This window comes from Lepus europaeus, chromosome 19 (assembly GCF_033115175.1).
Source record: "Lepus europaeus isolate LE1 chromosome 19, mLepTim1.pri, whole genome shotgun sequence".
Lineage (NCBI taxonomy): Eukaryota > Metazoa > Chordata > Mammalia > Lagomorpha > Leporidae > Lepus > Lepus europaeus.
In genome coordinates, this window is record NC_084845.1 from 62,013,272 (window position 1) to 62,033,607 (window position 20,336).

Sequence of the window (20,336 nt, forward strand, 5' to 3'; positions counted from 1 at the left end):
ATTGAGGAATGAACCTTATAGTCTGGATCACTGAAAAGCATAAGTGTTAATTTACTGGGCATGTGCCTAAGTATAGATCTTGATAGAGGACTAATCATTTGTAATTAGAAGGAGACTCATAACTTAGTGTCAAATTTTATGTTTTATATGAATTTATTATAAATTTTATATAGTATATTGTTGTATTTTAATGTAATTTATTAATTTATAGTAAAACAAATGAACAGGATGGTTAGAAAGCTGAGCTATTAATTTTCCATGGAGAATTGCTCTGTCTTGAAGTTGCTTATTAGATTAGCCTGGGTTCTCCATGAAGCAGCTGCCAAAACAGAATTAAAAATTTATAGGTTTTTTTTTATTATTTGTGTAAGAAAAGAGAGGGAGCTGGCTGAGGCTGCCCAAGTCCTCGGATGGCCGTGCCGCACTGTCTACCACTGAAGGGAAGAGAGAGGGCAAGTCAGATAGCAGTGTTCTGGACTCTGTGCAGTCTAAGGTTTAGCCAAGGCTAACCTTAAAAAACCAGCTTTCATGGGCCGGCGCTGTGGTTCACTTGGTTAATCCTCTGCCTGTGGCGCCTGCATCCCATATGGGCACCGGGTTCTAGTCCCAGTTGCTCCTCTTCCAGGCCAGCTCTCTGCTGTGGCCTGGGAAAGCAGTGGAGGATGACCCAAGTGCTTGGGGCCCTGTACCCACATGGGAGACCAGGAGGGAGCACCTGGCTCTTGGCTTCGGATTGGCAGAGCTCCGGCCATAGCAGCCATTTGGGGAGTGAACCAACGGAGGGAAGACCTTTCTCTCTCTCTCTCTCTCTCTCTCTCTCTCTCTGTCTATAACTCTACCTGACAAACAACAACAACAAAACAGCTTTCCAAGGAGTCCTGTGTTTCCCAAGAAAGAGAAATCCGGGAATTCTGCTGATTCCTGGTGTGATTTGCTTCTGGCTGAGGGCAGGCCTGGGAGGGCAGCTCTGGCCCAGTGCAAGGATAAATTTCAGAGGTTGGCAGTTGGGACCTTTGGTTAGTGAGTCCCCCTCTGGTTGGAGGTTTTGTGTGTGTGTGTGTGTGTGTATGTTTGCAGATTTATTTATTTATTTACTTGAAAGGCACAGTTACCAAGAGAGGGAGGGAGAGACAGAGGGAGAGATATCTTCCATCCGCTGGTTCACTCCTCAAATGGCTGCAACAACCAGAGCTGAGCTGTTCTAAAGCCAGGAGCCAGGAGCTTCTTCTGGTTCTCCCACATCATGGGTGCAAGGGTCCAAGCACTTGGGCCATCCTCTGCTGCTTTCCCAGGTGCATTAACAGGGAGCTGGATGGTAAATGGAGCAGCCCAGACTCAACTGGAGCCCATATAAGATGCAGGCACTGCTGATGTGAACTTTACCCACTGCGCCACAGAGCCGGCCCCTAGTTGGAGATTTTTAAGGCACATTCTCATGGCCCCACACTGGTTAAATACATACACATACACATATATATTTATGCTCATTGGACTTGTGGAGCATCTATCAATTTAGCACAGTCATTGTGATCACTTACAGTGTACCCTGAGTGTTGCTTAATAAGGTGGAGACTTTCTATCTACCTTGATAGAGCTCAGGGGTACTGGACATTCAGAAAATTATTAAAATAACATGTTTGTCTGTATCAGGCATAATGTCTGAGATAAAATAGTTCAGAATCACCTCTGTATTCAAATACTTCTATTACATTATATTTACGGCTATTGCATTTGAAGGAAAAGAATGCAAGCATTGACCTTTGTTTTTTTGGTTGTGATTTGCCTACATTTTCAACCAAAGACTTAAAGATATGAGCATCTACTGCTTCTACAGATGGGAACCTTGAAATAAAGGAAATGCATTTTCTCCCTTTGACTTTCTCTAGTGCTCACTTCCTGAATGTAAGAACAGTGGGGACAGTTTTGGATTACTGGCACTGTTGACAAACATTACTAGCAGAAATTTGAGCAAAGAGCATGCATTTTAAGAAACCATAATTAAATTGTACTATGATGACATGCTAACCATTTCTGATTTCCCGTTTCACTTACAATATCAAATGACTCAATCACTTAGCAATAATAGAATATTGATAGTACAGACCTGTGGTGGGAGGATCAAGGTTTTGCCAGGCAGCTCAGTTCATATCTTGCCAAATCAATAAGCTAAATTACCTTTGATTTTTACATTCATAAGTCACCGTAGAGTTCAGTTCTGTGTCTGGATGCTGTAAGATGGCAGAATGTTTTGTTACTTAGTGAAGTAGAAGCTGGCAGTTCTTTCACTCATCCTCAGCAGTGGGTGTGCTGACCTACGTGATCCTTTCTGTCTCTGAGGTTGCAGAGCCAGGAAGTACATTCAGTGGCATTTTAGTCCATTTATAAATTACGTGTAGTCGGTAGATAGAGTGAGTAGTCACGAGGAAAGTCAGCTCGGTTTCCTCAGAAGAACTTTAAGAGCAACCACCAGTGTGTCACGAATCTGTGATGTGAAAGTTGGTTCTACACCCAGTGAGCAAAAAGACTGACCGTGGTAATGTAAGGGAGCTGTGAGTTTGTAAAAATAAGGTGAAGTAACTCTCAGGACAATGGGCTGGTTATTTAAAAAGCAACATTTAAAGGAGAATTACAGTAAACAGTGGAGTAAAAAAACTAAAATGTTTTTTATTCATCAGATACATGGGTCTTGAAGTTTTAATGACTGAAACTTTATAGACTGTCTTCAGGACTTCATCTTTCTGAAGACTTCAGTCACTCCCCGAGGGTCACCCACAAGATTCTGGTGTGTCCATAGCTGGAAACTGAGAAACACCTTTTATCCTATTACTGATACCTGAGTATCATACCCCAAAACCAAAGAATATTCATGACACTGAAAGAAAATGACCCGATTTTAATTACAGAGCGAATGATAGGTAAAAGTTTGGATTTCTGTCAGAGGCGTGCCTTCAAACACACACACACACACACACACAAATCATGTGTATTTGTGTATGCTGTTCCTTTTAGATGAGCAAGTGTATTCCTCTGACAAAGATGTCACTGTGAATGCTTTCATTTGACAATCAAGCATAATAAAACACAGAACTCTACATAGGCTTCAAAAAATACCAAATCATAATAAAAGCAAAACTTGTCAGTCCGGAATCATGTATCTTCAGGTGCACAATCTAGAAGCCTCTGTAAAATACTAAAGCAAAAGAATTTCTAAAATAAAAAGGACGAAGGGGTTGTTTGCTTCTTTCATCACTAACATGCTTATCGATATCAGGAATAAGGGAAAAACAAAGCCATCATCAGGCCCTGATGCTGATGTATGAGTGAGGTTGTTGAAGACTTAAGTGTTGAGGGGAGACTGAGAGGAGGAGTTGGCTGGGGTGTGGGTGCAGAACCCTTGAGGCGGAGGCAGGGCACAGCCAGAGTGGGGAGATCCTGGGTCGTCCAGTCCGATGGTGTCCCGCAGGTGAGTCAGGTTAAGAGCAGTGACGTGAATTGGCTGGTGTTGTCTGTTAAGTACATCAGAGTATTGGAGACGATTGCCGTGTTATCAGAGCACTACTGAGTATTGTTACCTACAAATTACCTCCCCTTGCCTGTATGCTTAGTAGGTGATCGGAAAACAAAATTGTTGCCCACGGTTCTTCCTAATGTGTAGAGTTCAGTACAGGAGGCCAGAGAAATTGCAATTCTTTCTTTTTTGGTTTTTCTTATGAAAAGACAGAAAGGCTGGTGTCTTTCCTTTTTTTTTTCCCCTGTGTACCTTGTTCACAATGAACATAAGTTCCAATGACAGTGAATGGTTTGTCATTCAACTCCCTGAAGATAAATTTTAATGGAAAACTATATAAAAGGATGTCTCACTAAGAAGTAATTAATCAAAAGAAATATGCAAGTATAAAGTTGTTTTATTAATTTACTAAGCTTCCATTGGATCATAATTCCACAACATGAAAAAATTCAATTAGGATAATTAGATAATCTTGAAGTTGCATAAAACCTCTACTGGAAAAATATGCCCTCATTGCAAATAATGATATGACTTAACCTATTGTAAAAATGAAAAGGAATCATGGTTCAAAGACTGAAAGAGGTTTCAATTACTATTTGTTACTTTTTATGCTAAATAAGCAACGGCATGAGAACAGACACAAGAATTTGTTGGGACTTTGCAGTGATAGTGGGAGAAAAAGCTGTATTGAAAAACTTGGGTGATGGTCTTCCATAATTATGGGTTGCTGTATTTGCTGTTTACATCGAAAACTCCTCGTAGAAGTAAGCTCCGAGTTCTGTTCATGGCTTATTTTTGATGTTAGCAGAGTTTTCCGAAAGCCTGGAGATGGTGTTTGCTCATTCTGAGCAGTCACTGTGGGACATGCAGAGGCAATGGCCCATAGGGCTCATTTATCTTTCCTGAGCCTGCAGAGCCAGGAAGTGCTCTCAGATCTCTGGAGTGGCGATGTAGGCCGGATGTAAATAAAGTGTGCTGTCTACCCACTCTCCTCAGAAGAGCTTTAGGAGCAAGCTTCAGTCTCGGGGACGTTTTCAGAGCCAGGGGGGTGCCTGTGGACATGAATTAGACTGCATCAAGGCACTGCGATTTTGCAAGAATCTCGTCAAAGGACACTGAAGATGAGATCACCGTGAGACAGCAGCCCATCAATGAATTTTGCCTTAATCAAGGTTTCAGGTTTACATCCCTGGTTTGGCTGGCAACTAAATACCTTTTGTCACCTCTGTTCCTGTCTCCACCTCTTAGGCGTCCGTGTTGCATTTTTCTTTTCCTGTAACTGCTTCTGGAGAGTCCTGAGGGTAAAGGCAAAAGAGGGGAAAAGTGCGCTCTTGTTCTAGCCCAGGACCTTCCCTTGATTCGTTGCACCATTTTCTGGCACGCCGCTATCTGTATCATTTTGGATTAAAGATGCTGCGATTTTTTCCTCATGATGACCCTCTTAGGACATTACAAATGGCTGGTGTCTTCTCTTTTTCTTACTCTAATTATTATTGTCATTGTTATCTGCTTATAAGGGTCACAAGAAATTTCATAAAAACATTCTTTGTGTTTCTTCTTACATTTACTGTCCTTCTGGAAGCTTCTTTCTCTGCAATGGAAAGGTGCTTCACCAAATTCTAACGTCTTCATTTTTTTCTTGTACAACTTTTGTTAAAAAGGTTTCTCCTTTATACAAGCTACAGTTGTCTCCTTTGTTGGAAAATACAGTTGGGGTTGATTTAAAATTTTTCTTTCTTATTTTCATTTTATTTGAAAGGGAGGTAGAGTTTTTCTCTCTGCTGCTCCACTCCCCAAAATGCTTCTGTCAGCCCAGGAAGGTTCAGGCTGAAGCCAAGAACCTGGAACTCAATCTGGATCTCCCACCTGAGTTACAGGACACAGGTATTTGAGCCATCACCTTCTGCCTTCCAGGACACCCAATGGCAGGAAGCTAGATTGGAAGTGGAGGTGCCAGTACTTAAAGCAGGTGCTCCAGTAGGGGGTGCCAGTGTCCCAGTGGCATCTTCACTGCTGGGCAAAACACCTGCCCTGAGCTTATGACTTAGTAGGTAACATTGACCAAAGATCTGAGTCAGTTAAACACGTTTATGACCAGAAATAATTGAAACATGGTTGTTGTCTCATCAGGGTTTCCCTGGAGCAGGAGGCTTCTGTCTTCATTTCCTTCCCTCACTTTTTCTCCTAACCCAGTATAGTCCGTTGACATTTCAGATAGCAGGGAAGACAGAAGGGCACTGCAACACATTCGTGGAAAATGTCATCAAAAGATAAATTTCTCCTTGGTGCAAAAATTTTGAAAGCCACATCATTTTTTCCCATAATACTCATTTTCCATGCACTTCTTAAAGTCCCTGTATATATGTTCGTTATTGGCTTTATTAGCACGGTTGTCAAGGCAGATGTCTGACTTCATGCATTTCTAAGGTCAGCGTTACCTGAGAGAACTTAATTTAGCTGTAATTTGCTTAACCTCAGTTTGGGAAAGATGATTACTAAGTCTTTGAATTTCCCCTTGACTCTCAGTCCACTGATGCTTCTGCACCAAGGAGTTGTTAGCCAAGTGTAATAGACAGGGTGGAGTGGAGGGTGCCAGTGAAGAAGCTGCCATGGGAATCCCTACCTTCTAGGCTTGAAGTGTCCCAGGGCCAGCCTAGAAAAATCTTAGGGGCCGGCGTGGTGGTGTGGCAGGTAAAGCCGCTGCCTTTGATGCCAGCATCCCATATCAGCTCTGGTTGGTGTCCTGCCTGCCCCACTTCCAGTCCAGCTCCCTGCTAATGGCCTGGGAAAAGCAAAAGAGATGGCTCATGTGCTTGGGCTCCTGCTACCCACGTGGGGAACCAGGAAGAAGCTCCTGGCTCCAGCCTGGCCCAGCACTGGTTGTTGTGCCCATCTGGGGAGTGAATCGGATGGAAGATCTCTCTCTCTCTCTCTCTCTCTCTCTCTCTTTCCCTCCCTCTCTCCCTCCCTCCCTCCCTCCCTCTCCTGCTGAAACTCTGACATTCAAATAAATGAATCTTTTTATAAAAAATGTAAAAAGTGGAATAAAAAAGGAAAATCTTAGAGGGAGAATTTAAACTGTGTGCATTGTGGGCAATGCTTGCCTTACAGAGTTCCTTTGGCAAAGATCAGCTTCCAGAGTCACCCATGTGCCTGCTTTCCCTGTTTCCCAAGGAGCTCAGGATCGCCTGGGGTTTGGGACAAATCCTTTCTGTACTGTGGTTGGGTGGGGAAGAAAGAAGTCTTCTCAGTGCTTTGACATGCAGCTGCCTTCGTGTGGGGGGACACAGACCTCCACATGGTATTCTCTGGGGTCAGCCACGTACAGTAGAGAGTAACTGAGCACCTACAAGCAGCTCAGTAAACCAACCGAACCAAAATGAAGACCCCATACTTAGAAAGGATTTGACATTAATAAAAGGGGGGAAAATCAAGAATAATTCCCTATCAAACTAAAACTGTTCAAGGAGATATACAACAATATGAATGACACTTAATAGGAGTACTTTAAGGAAATTCTAGTAAATCACAAGAAAACCTTGAGAGACCAAGAAATATTACTTTTTTCCAAACTAAAAAATTCCAGAAGAAAGAGAGATCTCTTTTGGGAATTAAATTAAGTTACCTGGGAAGATTAAGTGAATGGAACATTTGCACACAGAAGTAAGTATTAAATGATAGCAATCAGGAAGAAAAATGACATAGGTTTAGGAAATGCTTGCAGAGCTGAGACTGAATGTGAGTAAATGCATTCCAAAAAGATGAACTGGACGAAGGGAAGCAGCAGTTGCATGCCCAGTATGTGAAGATTGCCAAGCTAAAGGAAAACTTTGCAGACTGAAAGCCCACACCATGTTCTATGCAGAAAATCCCAGAAAACATACACACCCAGCAACAACCTGATAAAAATTCTAAAGTCACAAATACTCTTATAAATTCTGAGAAAGAAGTAATGGAGCCAGGCAGTGCAGAAGGAGTAGCCCCAGGGGACGGGGTGAATAGGATGGAGCCCCGTGGTCCTCAGAGTAAACACACGAAGCCACCTAATCCATCAGGATCAGTTCCTGCTCCAGATTTACTCCATCACGTTGTCTCATTTAGTTCCTTTGCAGCATTATCGCTCTTCAAAACTCTCGTTTCGTTCTTGCTTCTGAGTTTATTGTGCAGCCTCCCTAGGAAACTGTAGGATGCTTAAACCGCTTAGAATTGGTTTTGGTATCCTTAGTTCTCAGAACAGTAAATATTAATTGCTTAACTGTGCATTTTAAGTTTTCTAGGTTAAATTTTTTTTTGCACAGTAGTTTCTATATATATAAAATGTTTTCACTTGAGAAGTGTGAAGTTTTTAAAAATACATTTCATATCAGATTTTTACCAGGGAAGTGAATCTCGACTGTTGAATTCAAAAGGAAAGATGTTTTTAAAAAGCCCATAGAAATCACATTCAATATTTTAACCTTGTAGAAGCAACATGAAAAACATATGCCTGATAATGCTGCCATTGAAGAATATTTCCTTTGTACTTCTCGTTAAGATAGAAGACAAAACAAAGAACTGCAAAGCCAAGATGCTTTTTTCTAAAATATGTATGTGTGTGTTTGTGTGTGTGTATGTATGTGTGTATATGTGTGTATGTGTGTGTATACGTGTGTGTCTGCCTTGGAATGTATCCTCATGAGTGACAGCTTTTGTGACAGCCAGACTCCTTTATCCCCGTGTTTCTGCCACAATGATGCCGTGTCTCCCGTGTCACAGCACAGTGCTGGGTACAGGGAATCAAGTGCATGCTCACTCATGAGCCAGCGTTGAGTTTCTCTGCGTGCTCTCTTCGTGTAATGAGGCAGGAGAGCCTGGGGGTGGGTGGAAGGAGAATCAGAACAGGACTCCCAGAGTGAAAATGCCTGGTCCTGAACTCCAGGTCCCCAAATAGAACAGTGGAATAACTGCTCTGATTTTTAGCTTTCTTCTTTTCCAGAGAATGACACTCCCCATGCTAAACGTATCATCAGGGTTTTTACTACTAGGTGTAACATGCGATTGCAAACGGAGCCCAAAGGAGATGCTCTTCAGAACCTTAGACGGAGGAAGACACGGTACCTCCTTCAGAGAAACAATGCCCAGTTCTTCAAAACCGTGCCCAAGCCTTTCGCTAGAAACAGAAGTGCAGTGAAGGAAGGCCCGACTCATCCAGAAAGCAGTTCAGGAACACAAGAAGCATGGGATTTGGAGCCCGAAAGGCCTGGGGGGGTCCCACATGTTATGCCAACAACTGTGTAGCCTCAGGCCAAATCCTTGAACTTCTGACCCTGGTTGTCTCATCCATATGACTTGAGTGAGATGCTCCTGTAGCTCCCATAACGCTTGAATGGTAACATGAAAATCCCTTAGAACAGGACCCAGTATGTAACACGCACTAAATCACTACTCAATAGCTGCTGCTATTATTTTGTAAAACGAGAAAGGAAAATGCAAAAGCTGTTTGCGCCGGCATCTGTGCCGTGTCGAGGAGCGTGGCTGTGCACCACAGCGATCCTGGTGACTGGCGGTTGGCTGCATTGCCTTCTGCTAACATTTGAGTCTTAACACTCGACAGTCAGTTGCCTTTGGTTAGATTCCATGCTTGCAAAGCAACTCGTACGTAGGCTACAATCTTAACTGTAAAATTATGAATGAAGCTCCTGGGCTTCAAACCTGTCTCTGTCCACAGGAGTCTGATACTAACCAAACTCCAACTGTTTTGAGGAACAGCTAGGGCTGTACGTGCATCATTAAGGAGACACCTTAATCACTTTGCGGTTAAGTCCATACTATAGCAATACGGAGACATGTTTAGCTGGAACCAGAATGCTGTAGTGAGCTTGCAGCCAAGTCTAATGGTCTGGTTGGGTCAATGGTCAGGGAGCTCCAGAGGTTTAATCTTTCCTTTAATTTTTCATGTTTTTATGACTGAAGTCTAAAAAACGGAGCAGAAACGTGGGGCACACACCTCTTGATGTGGACTACAAGCCCTGTCCTGAATACATTTTAATGATCTATTTTTAAATTTAAAACATTGTGACCCCTCATCAGTTCACAACCTGACCCATTCTCTTGGAGGTTTTGATCGTTTCTAGAGAGTCCACCCTCTCATTCTTAATTAGTCATAGTTAAAAACTTGTTTTCGGTAACGTGAGAAATCTCAGCTTCAGTTGTGGAAAAGACTTAGCAGTTATAAAACTTTTAACAGACAGAAGAAAAAAAGGGATTTGCTAGCTGTTGTATTTATTGCTGTTGCATGGACAGTCTCCGAACATTCATTTCCTGCATCCTTCCCCATTTGTGCTGTTTTGGTTTTCCATGATGATAACAGAACGCCTGAAGGTGAGTACTTAGGGAGAAAGGGAGTGTATTTAGCTCACAGTTCGCAGCTTCAGGATTGAGTAGCCCCATTGGTTCAGTCTCTGGAGAGGGTCGAGCTGCCAGAGCATCAGGGCATGTGTGTAAAAGACCAAAAGTGAGACGGGAAACCAGAGTGAGGGATAGCACTGTTTTATAACAGTTCATCCACACACTCAGCAAAACTAACCCCAGAGCCTCCTAAGAACTACATTAATCCCTTCTGAGGGCAGCACCCCTGAGGATTTAATGATTTTCTGCTAGGTCCCACCTCTTAAAGTCCCCACCATCGCTCCTGATTGGCACACTGCTGACCATCCTTCTGCCCCGTGGGCCCCTGGGGGACAAGCCACATCCGAATATCATATGCACTTTGCACTGTCATTAATATTCAGTGTTTCTTTGGACTTCTAGAACACGGGGAGATGGACCAGGAGACGGCCCTGGCTGGTGCCCAGGGCTTCACAGGCTGCCTCTCTGCAGTCCAGCTCAGTCACGTGGCCCCGCTCAAGGCTGCTCTGCACCCCAGCCACCCCGCGCCGGTCACTGTTACAGGACATGTGATTGAGTCCAGCTGTGTGGCCCAGGCTGGCACTGACGCCACATCACGGGAAAGGACACACTCATTGGCAGGTGAATTTTGACGCTTCGCCTACCCGGTTACCAACCCAGATTCTCCACCGAGTGTCGAAAACCTCGGGTGGTTGCGACATTCTCAAAACGCTGTCTTAAAATTGGGTTTCTTTGAGTTTCGGTTTTCTTTCTTATTTCTACTCTAGTTTCTCATTAATGTGGGCCATTGCCGTTGACATTGCTTAAATTGAAAATGACAGATTCCACATGCACCTCCATCATTCTGTTTTGGCTGAAAACATTTATGGTTTTTTTTTTTTTTTTCCCAAATTCCCACTTTTCACTTACTTCTGTCCCTTCCTCCCTGTTTTTTGCTTTCACTGCAGATCACTCTGGAGCAATAGATGAAAGACAACCGTTAGCTCATGCAATCAAAAGTGACTCTGCAGTCATTGGAGGTAACAGGAAGCAGGGACGAGCCCTGCTTTGGTTCTTGGTATCATTGCTAACAGTGGTGACTTAGCACTGTGCAAATTATCTGTGAATAAACTGTACATGTCCCAAATGCCAGACCCTGAATCCTGAGGATCGAGGGGGTGGCTTGCTGTTTGTACTGGATTATCTTATGGAATCTTTCTCAATTCTCTGTTTCCTTGGAAGTTTTCTGTATAAATAATTGACAAATCGCTGAAATACCACACTCAAGGAATAATAATATCTAAATTGTAATAATAGATACTATTTTATTTTGAAAATGGCTATCTGTAATCCCTAGGGATTTCTGAATATTTTTGAAGAAGTGTCATTTCTCTTAACTTCTTAGACATTTGTGTCACTGCTTCTTCAATGGTTCATGTAAAAAGTAGGAAAAACCTGAGATCGTCATTCAGAGCACATACCGTGTGTTGCTATAACACGTAACAAAATGGATATTACATGGCTTAGGCACTCTCTTCAATGAATCTTACACTTTCAGCTACATTTTTAATATCAAATATTAGATTAAGGGACTCAAAGTGGTTAGTAATATTTTTGAATTGTGGAAGTAACTCAAAAACTTTTAGAAATGATTTATTTTATTCATTCAAAAGGCAGAGTGACAGAGAGAGACACACACAGAGAAAGGGATCTTTCATATGCTGGTTCAGTCCCCCAAATGGTGGCAATAGACATGACTGGGCCCTGGCATTCCATTTGGGTCTCCCATATGGTGTGGGTCCCAAATACGTGGGTCAGTTTCCTTTGTTTTCCCACGTGCATTAACAAAGAGCTGGATGGGAAGCTGGGCAGCTAAGATTTGGACTGGCACTTGGATACCTGCTGTGCCACAACACTATCTGCAACACAGGAACTTTCAAAGTAAATCGCCTTGGCAAAGTGACAGCATATTCTCTGAGACATAATTTATTCAAAACCATCTCCAAAAATAAACCTTTCTTCTTCCTGATTAATGCTCTTAAGAATGTTATTAATCAGATTATTGAAATGTTAAGTGGTTCACCTTTTCTCCACACTCTGAATATGATATGGACATATAAAAGTAAATAATTACTCTTTGCATTGCTAGATAGTGTGATTATTCATCTACCGGAGCAACTTATGTGAGTTTGTATCTGATCCATTTGATTCTATTTTTTTTACCCTTATTCATCTAGACATAGACTTCCTTCATATGGTTAGGGTTTTATTTAGACAGCAAATGACACTAGTCAAATCTGTGAGGATATTAACATAACCATTGCTGTTTCATTTCCTTTTAATTTTCTCAAATTAATGATGTGTAAACTAAAGATACCCAAAATGGGATCTATGTTTAATCACCTAATAAGAAGAATATCCCCAAACAGAAAACTTTAAAGAATAGTTAATAACTGTATGTATATATACTATATGTATATTATACAATCAAAACTCACTTAAAGTGGTAGTATTTACAATATATTCAACACTTTACGATTCCTGATCAAATTATCTTAGTCTCATAATAGGGCTCTTCCCATGCATTCACCTTGTATTCATGTAGGTAAATATACACACAGACCAAGTATAAAAGTGGAGTGTTGTATAGTCAAGCCAGAGTCACTGGCAGGATCTAAAGAGTTAAGGAATAGGTACGTTACTAAGTCATTCTACCGACCGCAGTAGTACTAGATTAATAGGCAAGGAATATTTCTCAGGGAAGGCTGAGCTAGCCAAAAATCGGCTTGGCCATTGCCAGTGTTTTGACTGACTGCAGTGAACCTGCTTAGCGGTTGTGTGCTCAGGAATCTCCTGGGGGTGAAAAGAACTCTCACGTTTTGATGGAGGTAGACTCCGTCACAGGTGTGTATGCCCGCTTTATACTGGAACGGAGTCTTTGTTTTCCATCACAAGACTGGACCCACATTGTTGTTCCTTGGCACCCATTTTTGTCCAAGAAAAGCAGCTTTGGGTAGTAATGCTGCTGATCTCATTGGAGCAGTCTTTATGTATTAGGAAACTCCGAGATGTATACAGATGGGTGATAGGCTTTCAAATTTCATTTTTCATTTGAAAGTTTCAATTTTATTATTGACAATATGCTGTCATGTTTTTTCTTTTTTTTTAAAAGAGATTTGTAAATTTTAACTGTTTCCAGTTTTATTTTTGTAAAGATTTATTTTTGTATTTATGTATGTATTTTATATATATATTTAAAAGTTGGAGTGACAGGGAGAGAGAGGGGAGATTCTATCTGTCTGTCTGTCTATCCATCTATCTATCTATCTATCCATCTGTCTTCCATTTGCTGGTTTACTCCCCAGATGGTCTCAACAGCTGGGTCTGGGCCAGGCTGAAGCCAGGAGACAGAAATGCTATCCAGGAATCCCACATGAGTGACAGGAACTCAAATACTTGAACCATCATCCACTGCTTCCAGACACATTAGCGGAAAACTGGCTTGGAAGTGGAAATGGAGTAGCCAGGACTTGAATTGGCATTCCAATATGGGATGTTAGCATCCCAAATAGAAGCTTAACCCACTGTGCCACAACTCCTGCCCCACTTCCAATTTTAATTTTTTATTTATTTAATTTGAAAGGAGAGACAGAGAGAGAAATATATATATATATGTGTGTATATATATATATATATATATATATATATATATATATGGAAAGATCTGACATCTGCTGGTTCATTACCAAAATACCTACAATAGATATCCAGGTCTGGCACCAGGCCTGAACTAGTAGCCAGGAACTCAATCCAGTTCTTTCACGTAGGTGGCAATGTCCTGGCTTTTTGAGGTATCACCTGTTACCTCCCAGCCTGCCCATGAGCAGGAAGCCAGAATCAGGAACAGAGCTTGAACTGTTACCCCAGTATTCTGATATGGGATGAAAAGTCTCAAGGGGCATCTTAATTGCTATGCTAAATGATCACTCCCTTGTTGTTTTTCTTGAAGTGACATTCATTTTAGAGATCAGATCCATTAGGCACCCAAGTCTTCAGAGCCGGAGTTGGTCTGTTGGTCATTCTTTCTGATAGAAGTGGTGTTACATGAAGCAAAATACAACTAGTTCAGATCAGTTCCTGACTCCAATGTCTACACAGCGCTCATCCTGGGGGTGGCCGTCACATCTCCAAGTGCACCACTGGCACTTAATGTATGAGAGTATTTCCCCCTTCAACACAAATAAACATGAAAAAGGCTTGGAACCAAGAGTCAGGTTTTAATAAAATGAGTCATTTCTCCTGCTTCATCAAGGACGTTCTTGAGTGGATCCAGCTTTTTATCTTTCTGTTGCCGTTGCCTGGTGGTGCAGTCTCTTCTACTTTGTGAATTCAATAACCGCCATTACAGCCTGGTGTCCTGGCCTTAATTCATGTCAAGTGCCAGGAATTTTACCCAGCCTCCTTTTAGACCTGGAATGAAAAAAAAAAAAATAAAGATGAAAATGTCAACACTTTGAAAACAACATTTTAGGATTACTGTGAAATCTGCTAATCTTCGGATCCCTTGGGAAACCCTAAGGACGGCCCAGGGTTCACAGATCACTCCTTAAGGCACATTGCCCTAATAGAATTCCAGGGTTGATATCCATACGAATAACTAAGAATTGTAGTACTCAAAATTTTTATTTCTAACCAGAGCTTCAAAAACCAATATTTCTTCATTCTGAGTATCCAAGTTATGTTTCACTAATAAGGATTATTTTTATATGCAACCTTTTTGTACTATTCAATAGGATGACAAAGTATAAAAATTCAATATAATTTTTACACATTGAATCATAAAACATATTTAACCCTTCTGTGATGTAAATACTAGTCTATCATGTCTAAATAATTAAAACTTGTCTATATCTTAATATGAAGTGGCTACATGGTCTTAGAGACGTGTAGATAATCCTTTTGTGTTAACTATACAAGGGGTATTCAATACATTCGTGGAAAATGCATATGATGAGGAAAAATACTATGCATGGATTTTGAATTGCTTTGCATCAAAATAAAATTACCTTTTAATTCTGTTCTCTATGAGCTCTTTGAAGGATCCTCATACATGTACTATATAAATTCAATTTAATGTGCATTTGGAAGAAACAGAGGTGAGTCCACAGGTTCATGGAACTCCAGAGTTCAATATATTATGATTCTACTTGGACCAGGGATACCTGATGCTTTCATATTTCCAATTTATATGCAGTGGATCCTGGATTTAAGTGAAAAATAATTTTATTGTGACTTATTAAGCAATGAAACCGACAGCGTATGTTCGGACAAAGATTCTGACTTTCTGTGTCTTTTCTCTTCTCTCACTAGGTTTGATTGCGGTTGTGATCTTTATCTTGCTCTGCATCACTGCCATTGCCATTCGTATTTATCAGCAGAAAAGGTTATACAAAAGAAATGAGGCAAAAAGGTCAGAGAACGTAGACAGTGCCGAGGCTGTTTTGAAAAGCGAGCTTAATATACAAAATACAGTCAATGAAAACCAGAAAGAGTACTTCTTTTGATTGGCGGCTCTGATTTAAATTCTACTTATGACAGTTCGTTTTAATAGCCAGGGGCTCTTAATGGACACACACAAAAATATTTTTGCACTGAATGTACAGGCAATGGATTTGCAGCACTGCCACCTCGGCATGTCCAGGCTTCGGATGGCTCCAGGAGGCCTCATCCAGTGACATACTCCTCATAACAATCATTTTAAGTAACAATCAATGAGATACTGCTGTTAATTTCCAACTGTTCCCATAGGATCTAAAACAACGTGCTTAATGACTGCAGTTTCTAAGTGTGAACACTGTAGCCCTGGTCTCTTAACTATGTAACACATAAGTTTCATTAGAGGTAAAAGTCAAAGTTGGACTATACTGACCTTGCTTTATTTGAGAACATCTTCTGTGTTTGCTTTAGTCTTCCTGTGATGTTATTCATAAACCTGGAAATGCTTCTGAGATCCTGTTTGGCGGGTGTTTGCATCTTTGGTGGCCAGAACTCGTATCAAGCCCCTATGCCTTTCTCTGTATTACATTCAATACATCAGTAGTCTCAAAAATGTTCTGTTGTCTTTGGCTGGTTTGTATTGATTGCTCTTTGACTATTTGAGTCTTCTTAGCAATTTTGAATACACTTGGTTTTGGGGGTTGGACTTTGACTGAACACATGATTCATACAAGATTTGGAAAGTGCGACGCTTGTCAGTTATGTGATGTCTTACTTTCGCAAAGTTTGCTGTGTGTGTTTGATGGTGACAGTAGTTAAGGCCCCAAACAATGCCATTTTCCCAAAGAATGTCAAGCGTTTTCAACCAAACTTGTTGACATATATTAAAAAATTCTTAGCACAGCAAAAATTTATTTTTTGATTACAACTGTAATACCTCGAATGACATATGCTTTAGAGACTATTTCCCCAAAATTTTATGTAATTTTTTGTAGATTAATAGTTCTGTTTTTTCTGAAGCTTATAACCAGCTTTTCTTTGATTTCTGACTATCTTCTATGGGGCATCTTCTAATGTATTTTTAAAAAGACACAAAACGTGGGGCTCCATTTCCCATTCCAAAATATATAACCCTTCTGGCATGAATTTTGCTGTGCATTGACCGGCCTGCAGTACTTATTTTTTTAAAAAAATATGAGCTGAAACCATGCTCCCTTTTCTGCACAACCAGGAGAGTAATTAAAGGATGCTCGCACTAAGGAGACATAGCATATTATATGACCTATACTAAATCTGTCATTCTACTTACTTCTCTCCACGGTGATGGGATTAATTTCTCAAAAATGTACTCAAAAATCAATACAACCCAGGAACTAGTCCATTCTGATTAGGTTGTATATATTCACTTGGAGGTCAAAGCATTGTCAATAGCCTTATGGAACTATCACCATGATGAATTTTGAGGGCATGTAAATAAGATGCTTGCATGGAGCTACCTTGCATTCTGTAAGCCAGTTCTGTAACCAAGGCACTTTGCTGTTCATAGTCACACCTTCAAGTGCCTCCCAAGTAAATATTGGATTCCTTAGTTTGTGCCCGCCAGAAAATTTGGAAATAATGTAAATTCTGCATTACTATCTGCTTATTTTCTGTGTTCCCAATATTAACTTTCCTTGTAAAACCTGCCTGTCTCTTCTCCTAGCACTATGTCCATATTGATGTTTCTGTAAATGCCTAACTAAATCTTAAGGACCTATTAGCGTAGCAGTTTATGAAAGACTATATTGGTAAATGGTATACTTTCATTTCCTTTTAATTGGAAGACCTGTGGTGGTGAGGGAGGGATGTGACAGAGAAATGCTAGCATTTATTGGATGCTAAGCTGAAGGCAAATATCATCACAGCTCTGAGTCATACAGGTGTGTGCTTTATTTAGTAGCGGTGCTAACCTTGTGGGTAGCTGGAATGTAGACAGGTTTATAGACGGTGAAGCCTTGTGGTCCTTTGCACTCTGCACTGTTGGAGCCTGCAATGTTATGGCCTCCAAATGCGTTGACACATCACATTCCGTGACTTGGCTTTCCTGATTTGTAATCTGTTCTTTTTTTCTGAATAAAATGCATTTTTGAAATGAAATGCAGAATATATTTTAAGAAATGTTGTATTAAAGTTTAAAATTAGGAAATTATATGAGATTCCTTTTTCTTAAAACAGTAAAAATATGTGTAGATGTATGTCTTCTCTCCGTGTGTGTGTGTGTGTGTGTGACATCTTTTGATGGATTCTGTGATTATTACAAACTGTTAACAAATGCTAAGGTTATTGTGTTTTTTCCTTTTAAACAAACCCCAAAAAAAGGAAATAAAAGTAGAAAAATATTTGTTGATTGTAACAAGTGAAGTCAAGTTACACTAGATTTAAACATTTGCTAGCAAACAATGATTTAGCTGTCAGCAATTGTTTGTAGAAAGGTTATGATGTGTTTAAATTGCATGGGATCCTTTTTCCCCTTCTTCTCCAGAACACTTGGCTGTATAAATGCACAGATGTGATATGAAAGAAGATAAGGTACCTCTCTCAGATTTAAAACAAAAAGATTCCGTAACTTCAAATAAACAAAATAAGAAAAATGATACGAGACCCATTTCATTTTGAGAAGACTGAGCTTTCAAAAGCTCATGAAACTTGAATGTCCGGCATACCCACAGAGTAGAGTCAGTGTGGCAATGCAGGGTTGCCTCTATAACATGGGGGTCATCCGTGAGAAATGACATCTTAATCTTATAAACACCTTGGCACTCAAACAGCCCTTATTCACTCTAGGAAGCAGCTCTATTAAAAACAAACAAAAATGCTTTCCCAAATATAATTTAATACATTTTTATCTTAATGAATTTTCTTTTATTTTATTTGAAATAAAAGAAGGGGGAGAAGGGGGAGGGAGAAAGTGGTATCTTTCATTCATCTGGTTCACCCCCCAAGTGCCCACAATAGCCAGGGGTGAGCCAGGCCAAAAACAGGAGCACAGAACTGCATCCAGCCTCCCACGTGGCTGGACCAGCAGCTGCTGCCTCCCAGGGTGAACATTAGAAGGGAAGCCGGGTAGGAAGCTGAGGGGCTGGGGCTTACTCTGCGTATCCCAGGCACCATCTTAACTGCTATGCCAATGCCCACCCCTAAACAAATTCTGCAGACGATAAGTTAAAACAAAACTGCAACTAACAAAAAACTCACAATAAGCAACCAAGTGGAAGTCAATCATTGAAAATTGTGTTTTATCAGATGGCATTGTCTTTTAGAATAATAGAATAACAGAGTCTGACATGGAATTGGAAATCACTGATGTACTGTGTGTGAATGGCTCAGTTTTACAGAGGCAATGTCCAAGATGCAAATATATGACATATATGAATTGATGCTGCCAAGGGGACTTGTAACTAAATAAATGGCAATGCTAGGAATAGAACATCCTGTTTTGTGTACATGATGTTGATTGTAGTGCTTCTTGGACCTGGAATTTTGTAATTATTTAGTGGTATAGAAAAATCTGAAGGATCTTAATATCTTCTTCGTCCTGAGTGACCTATAGTTCTAGATCTTATCAACTGTCCTTTGACAAAATCAACCTTTACCTTTCTCTCTGTCTCTCTCTCACTGTCTATAACACTACCTGTCAAATAAAAAAAATCAACCTTTATTTGATAATCCTTTGCCATTGATAAGTTTGGTTTTCTTTCAAACATGCAGAGTAAGTTTGTGATCCTTGGTTCCAGGGAGACAGCTATACCTGGGCCATTTAATTCAGGCAGTGTGAGTTAGATTTGACTGAGTCATTGATTTTTTTCCTCCAATAGGATGAATTAGACACATCAAAGCATATTCAAATCAATCAATTCAGTTGATTGTTTGACTTTATTTTTATTTATTTATCTATTTATTTATTTGTTTGTTTGTTTGTTTTATTTGACAGGTAGAGTTATAGACAGAGAGACAAAGGTCTTCCTTCCATTGTTTCACTCCCCAAATGGCTGCTGTGGCCGGCGCTGCACTGATCCAAAGCCAGGAGCCAGGTGCTCCTTCCTGGTCTCCCACGTGGTTGCAAGGGTCCAAGCACCTGGGCCATCCTCCACTGCCCTCCCGGGTCACAGCAGAAAGCTGGATTGGAAGAGGAGCAACCGGGACTAGAACCCAGTGCCCATATGGGATGCTGGTGCTGCAGGTGGAGGATTAACCAAGTGAGCCACGGCACCAACTCCTTGACTTTAATTTTTAAAAAGATTTATTTATTTATTTTTATTTGAAAGTCAGCATTACAGAATGACAGAGAGAGAGAGATATCTTCTATCTGCTGCTTCAGTCCCCAGATGGCTTCAATGGAAACGAGGATCCAAGAGCCAGGAGCAGAAGATGTCCCATATGGGTAGGAGGGTCCCACACCCTTGAGCCATCATCCAGAGCTTTGCCAAGGCCATTAGCAGAGAACAGGATTGGAAGTGGAGCAGCCAGGCCCATAGGGGATGCCAGCGTTGCAGGTGGAGGCTTTACCTGCTAAGCCACAACACCGGCCCTGGTTGTTTGATTTTCATATGCATGTATCAACTCAGTGATACATCTGTGATATCCTTTCAGATTTGCTGTTTTTTATCATTTTTCACAAGTCTGGATTTTAGAGAGTGGCAACCTGGAAGAAAAAGTTCAGAACCAAGTGTCTGTGTTGGTTTTGTGTGGGGGTGAGTACCTTCATGTGTGCAAGGACAAATGTGAAATGAAAGTAGAGGGCATGAGGCGTGGTTTCTACATAGCATGGTAGGAGAGCGAGCTTTCTGATGTATCAATACTTTGCCTATATTTTGATTTTGATTATTTGCAAGTGAAAATAAACTGAGTTGGAAAACAAACCTGATCCACAATTCCTTCTCTAGTACAGTCTAAATTGTGAAAATTTTTTTGCTATTTTTTTATTTTA

The 20,336-nt window shown here is 40.7% G+C and overlaps 1 protein-coding gene across 6 annotated transcripts in view; it reads left to right on the forward strand.

The window, feature by feature from the left end:
• CNTNAP4 (contactin associated protein family member 4) overlaps window positions 1-15,438 on the forward strand; it is a 291,034-nt gene extending 275,596 nt beyond the window's left edge. For 5 of the 6 annotated variants that reach the window (XM_062176397.1, XM_062176403.1, XM_062176401.1 and 2 more), the window contains 3 exons: window positions 10,298-10,516; window positions 10,843-10,914; window positions 15,245-15,438. In XM_062176397.1, coding sequence (XP_062032381.1) covers window positions 10,298-10,516; window positions 10,843-10,914; window positions 15,245-15,438 — 485 coding nt within the window. The remainder of the gene's footprint in view (window positions 1-10,297; window positions 10,517-10,842; window positions 10,915-15,244) is intronic. The other variant, XM_062176399.1, reaches the window with a different exon arrangement.
• Window positions 15,439-20,336: the final 4,898 nt, after the last annotated feature.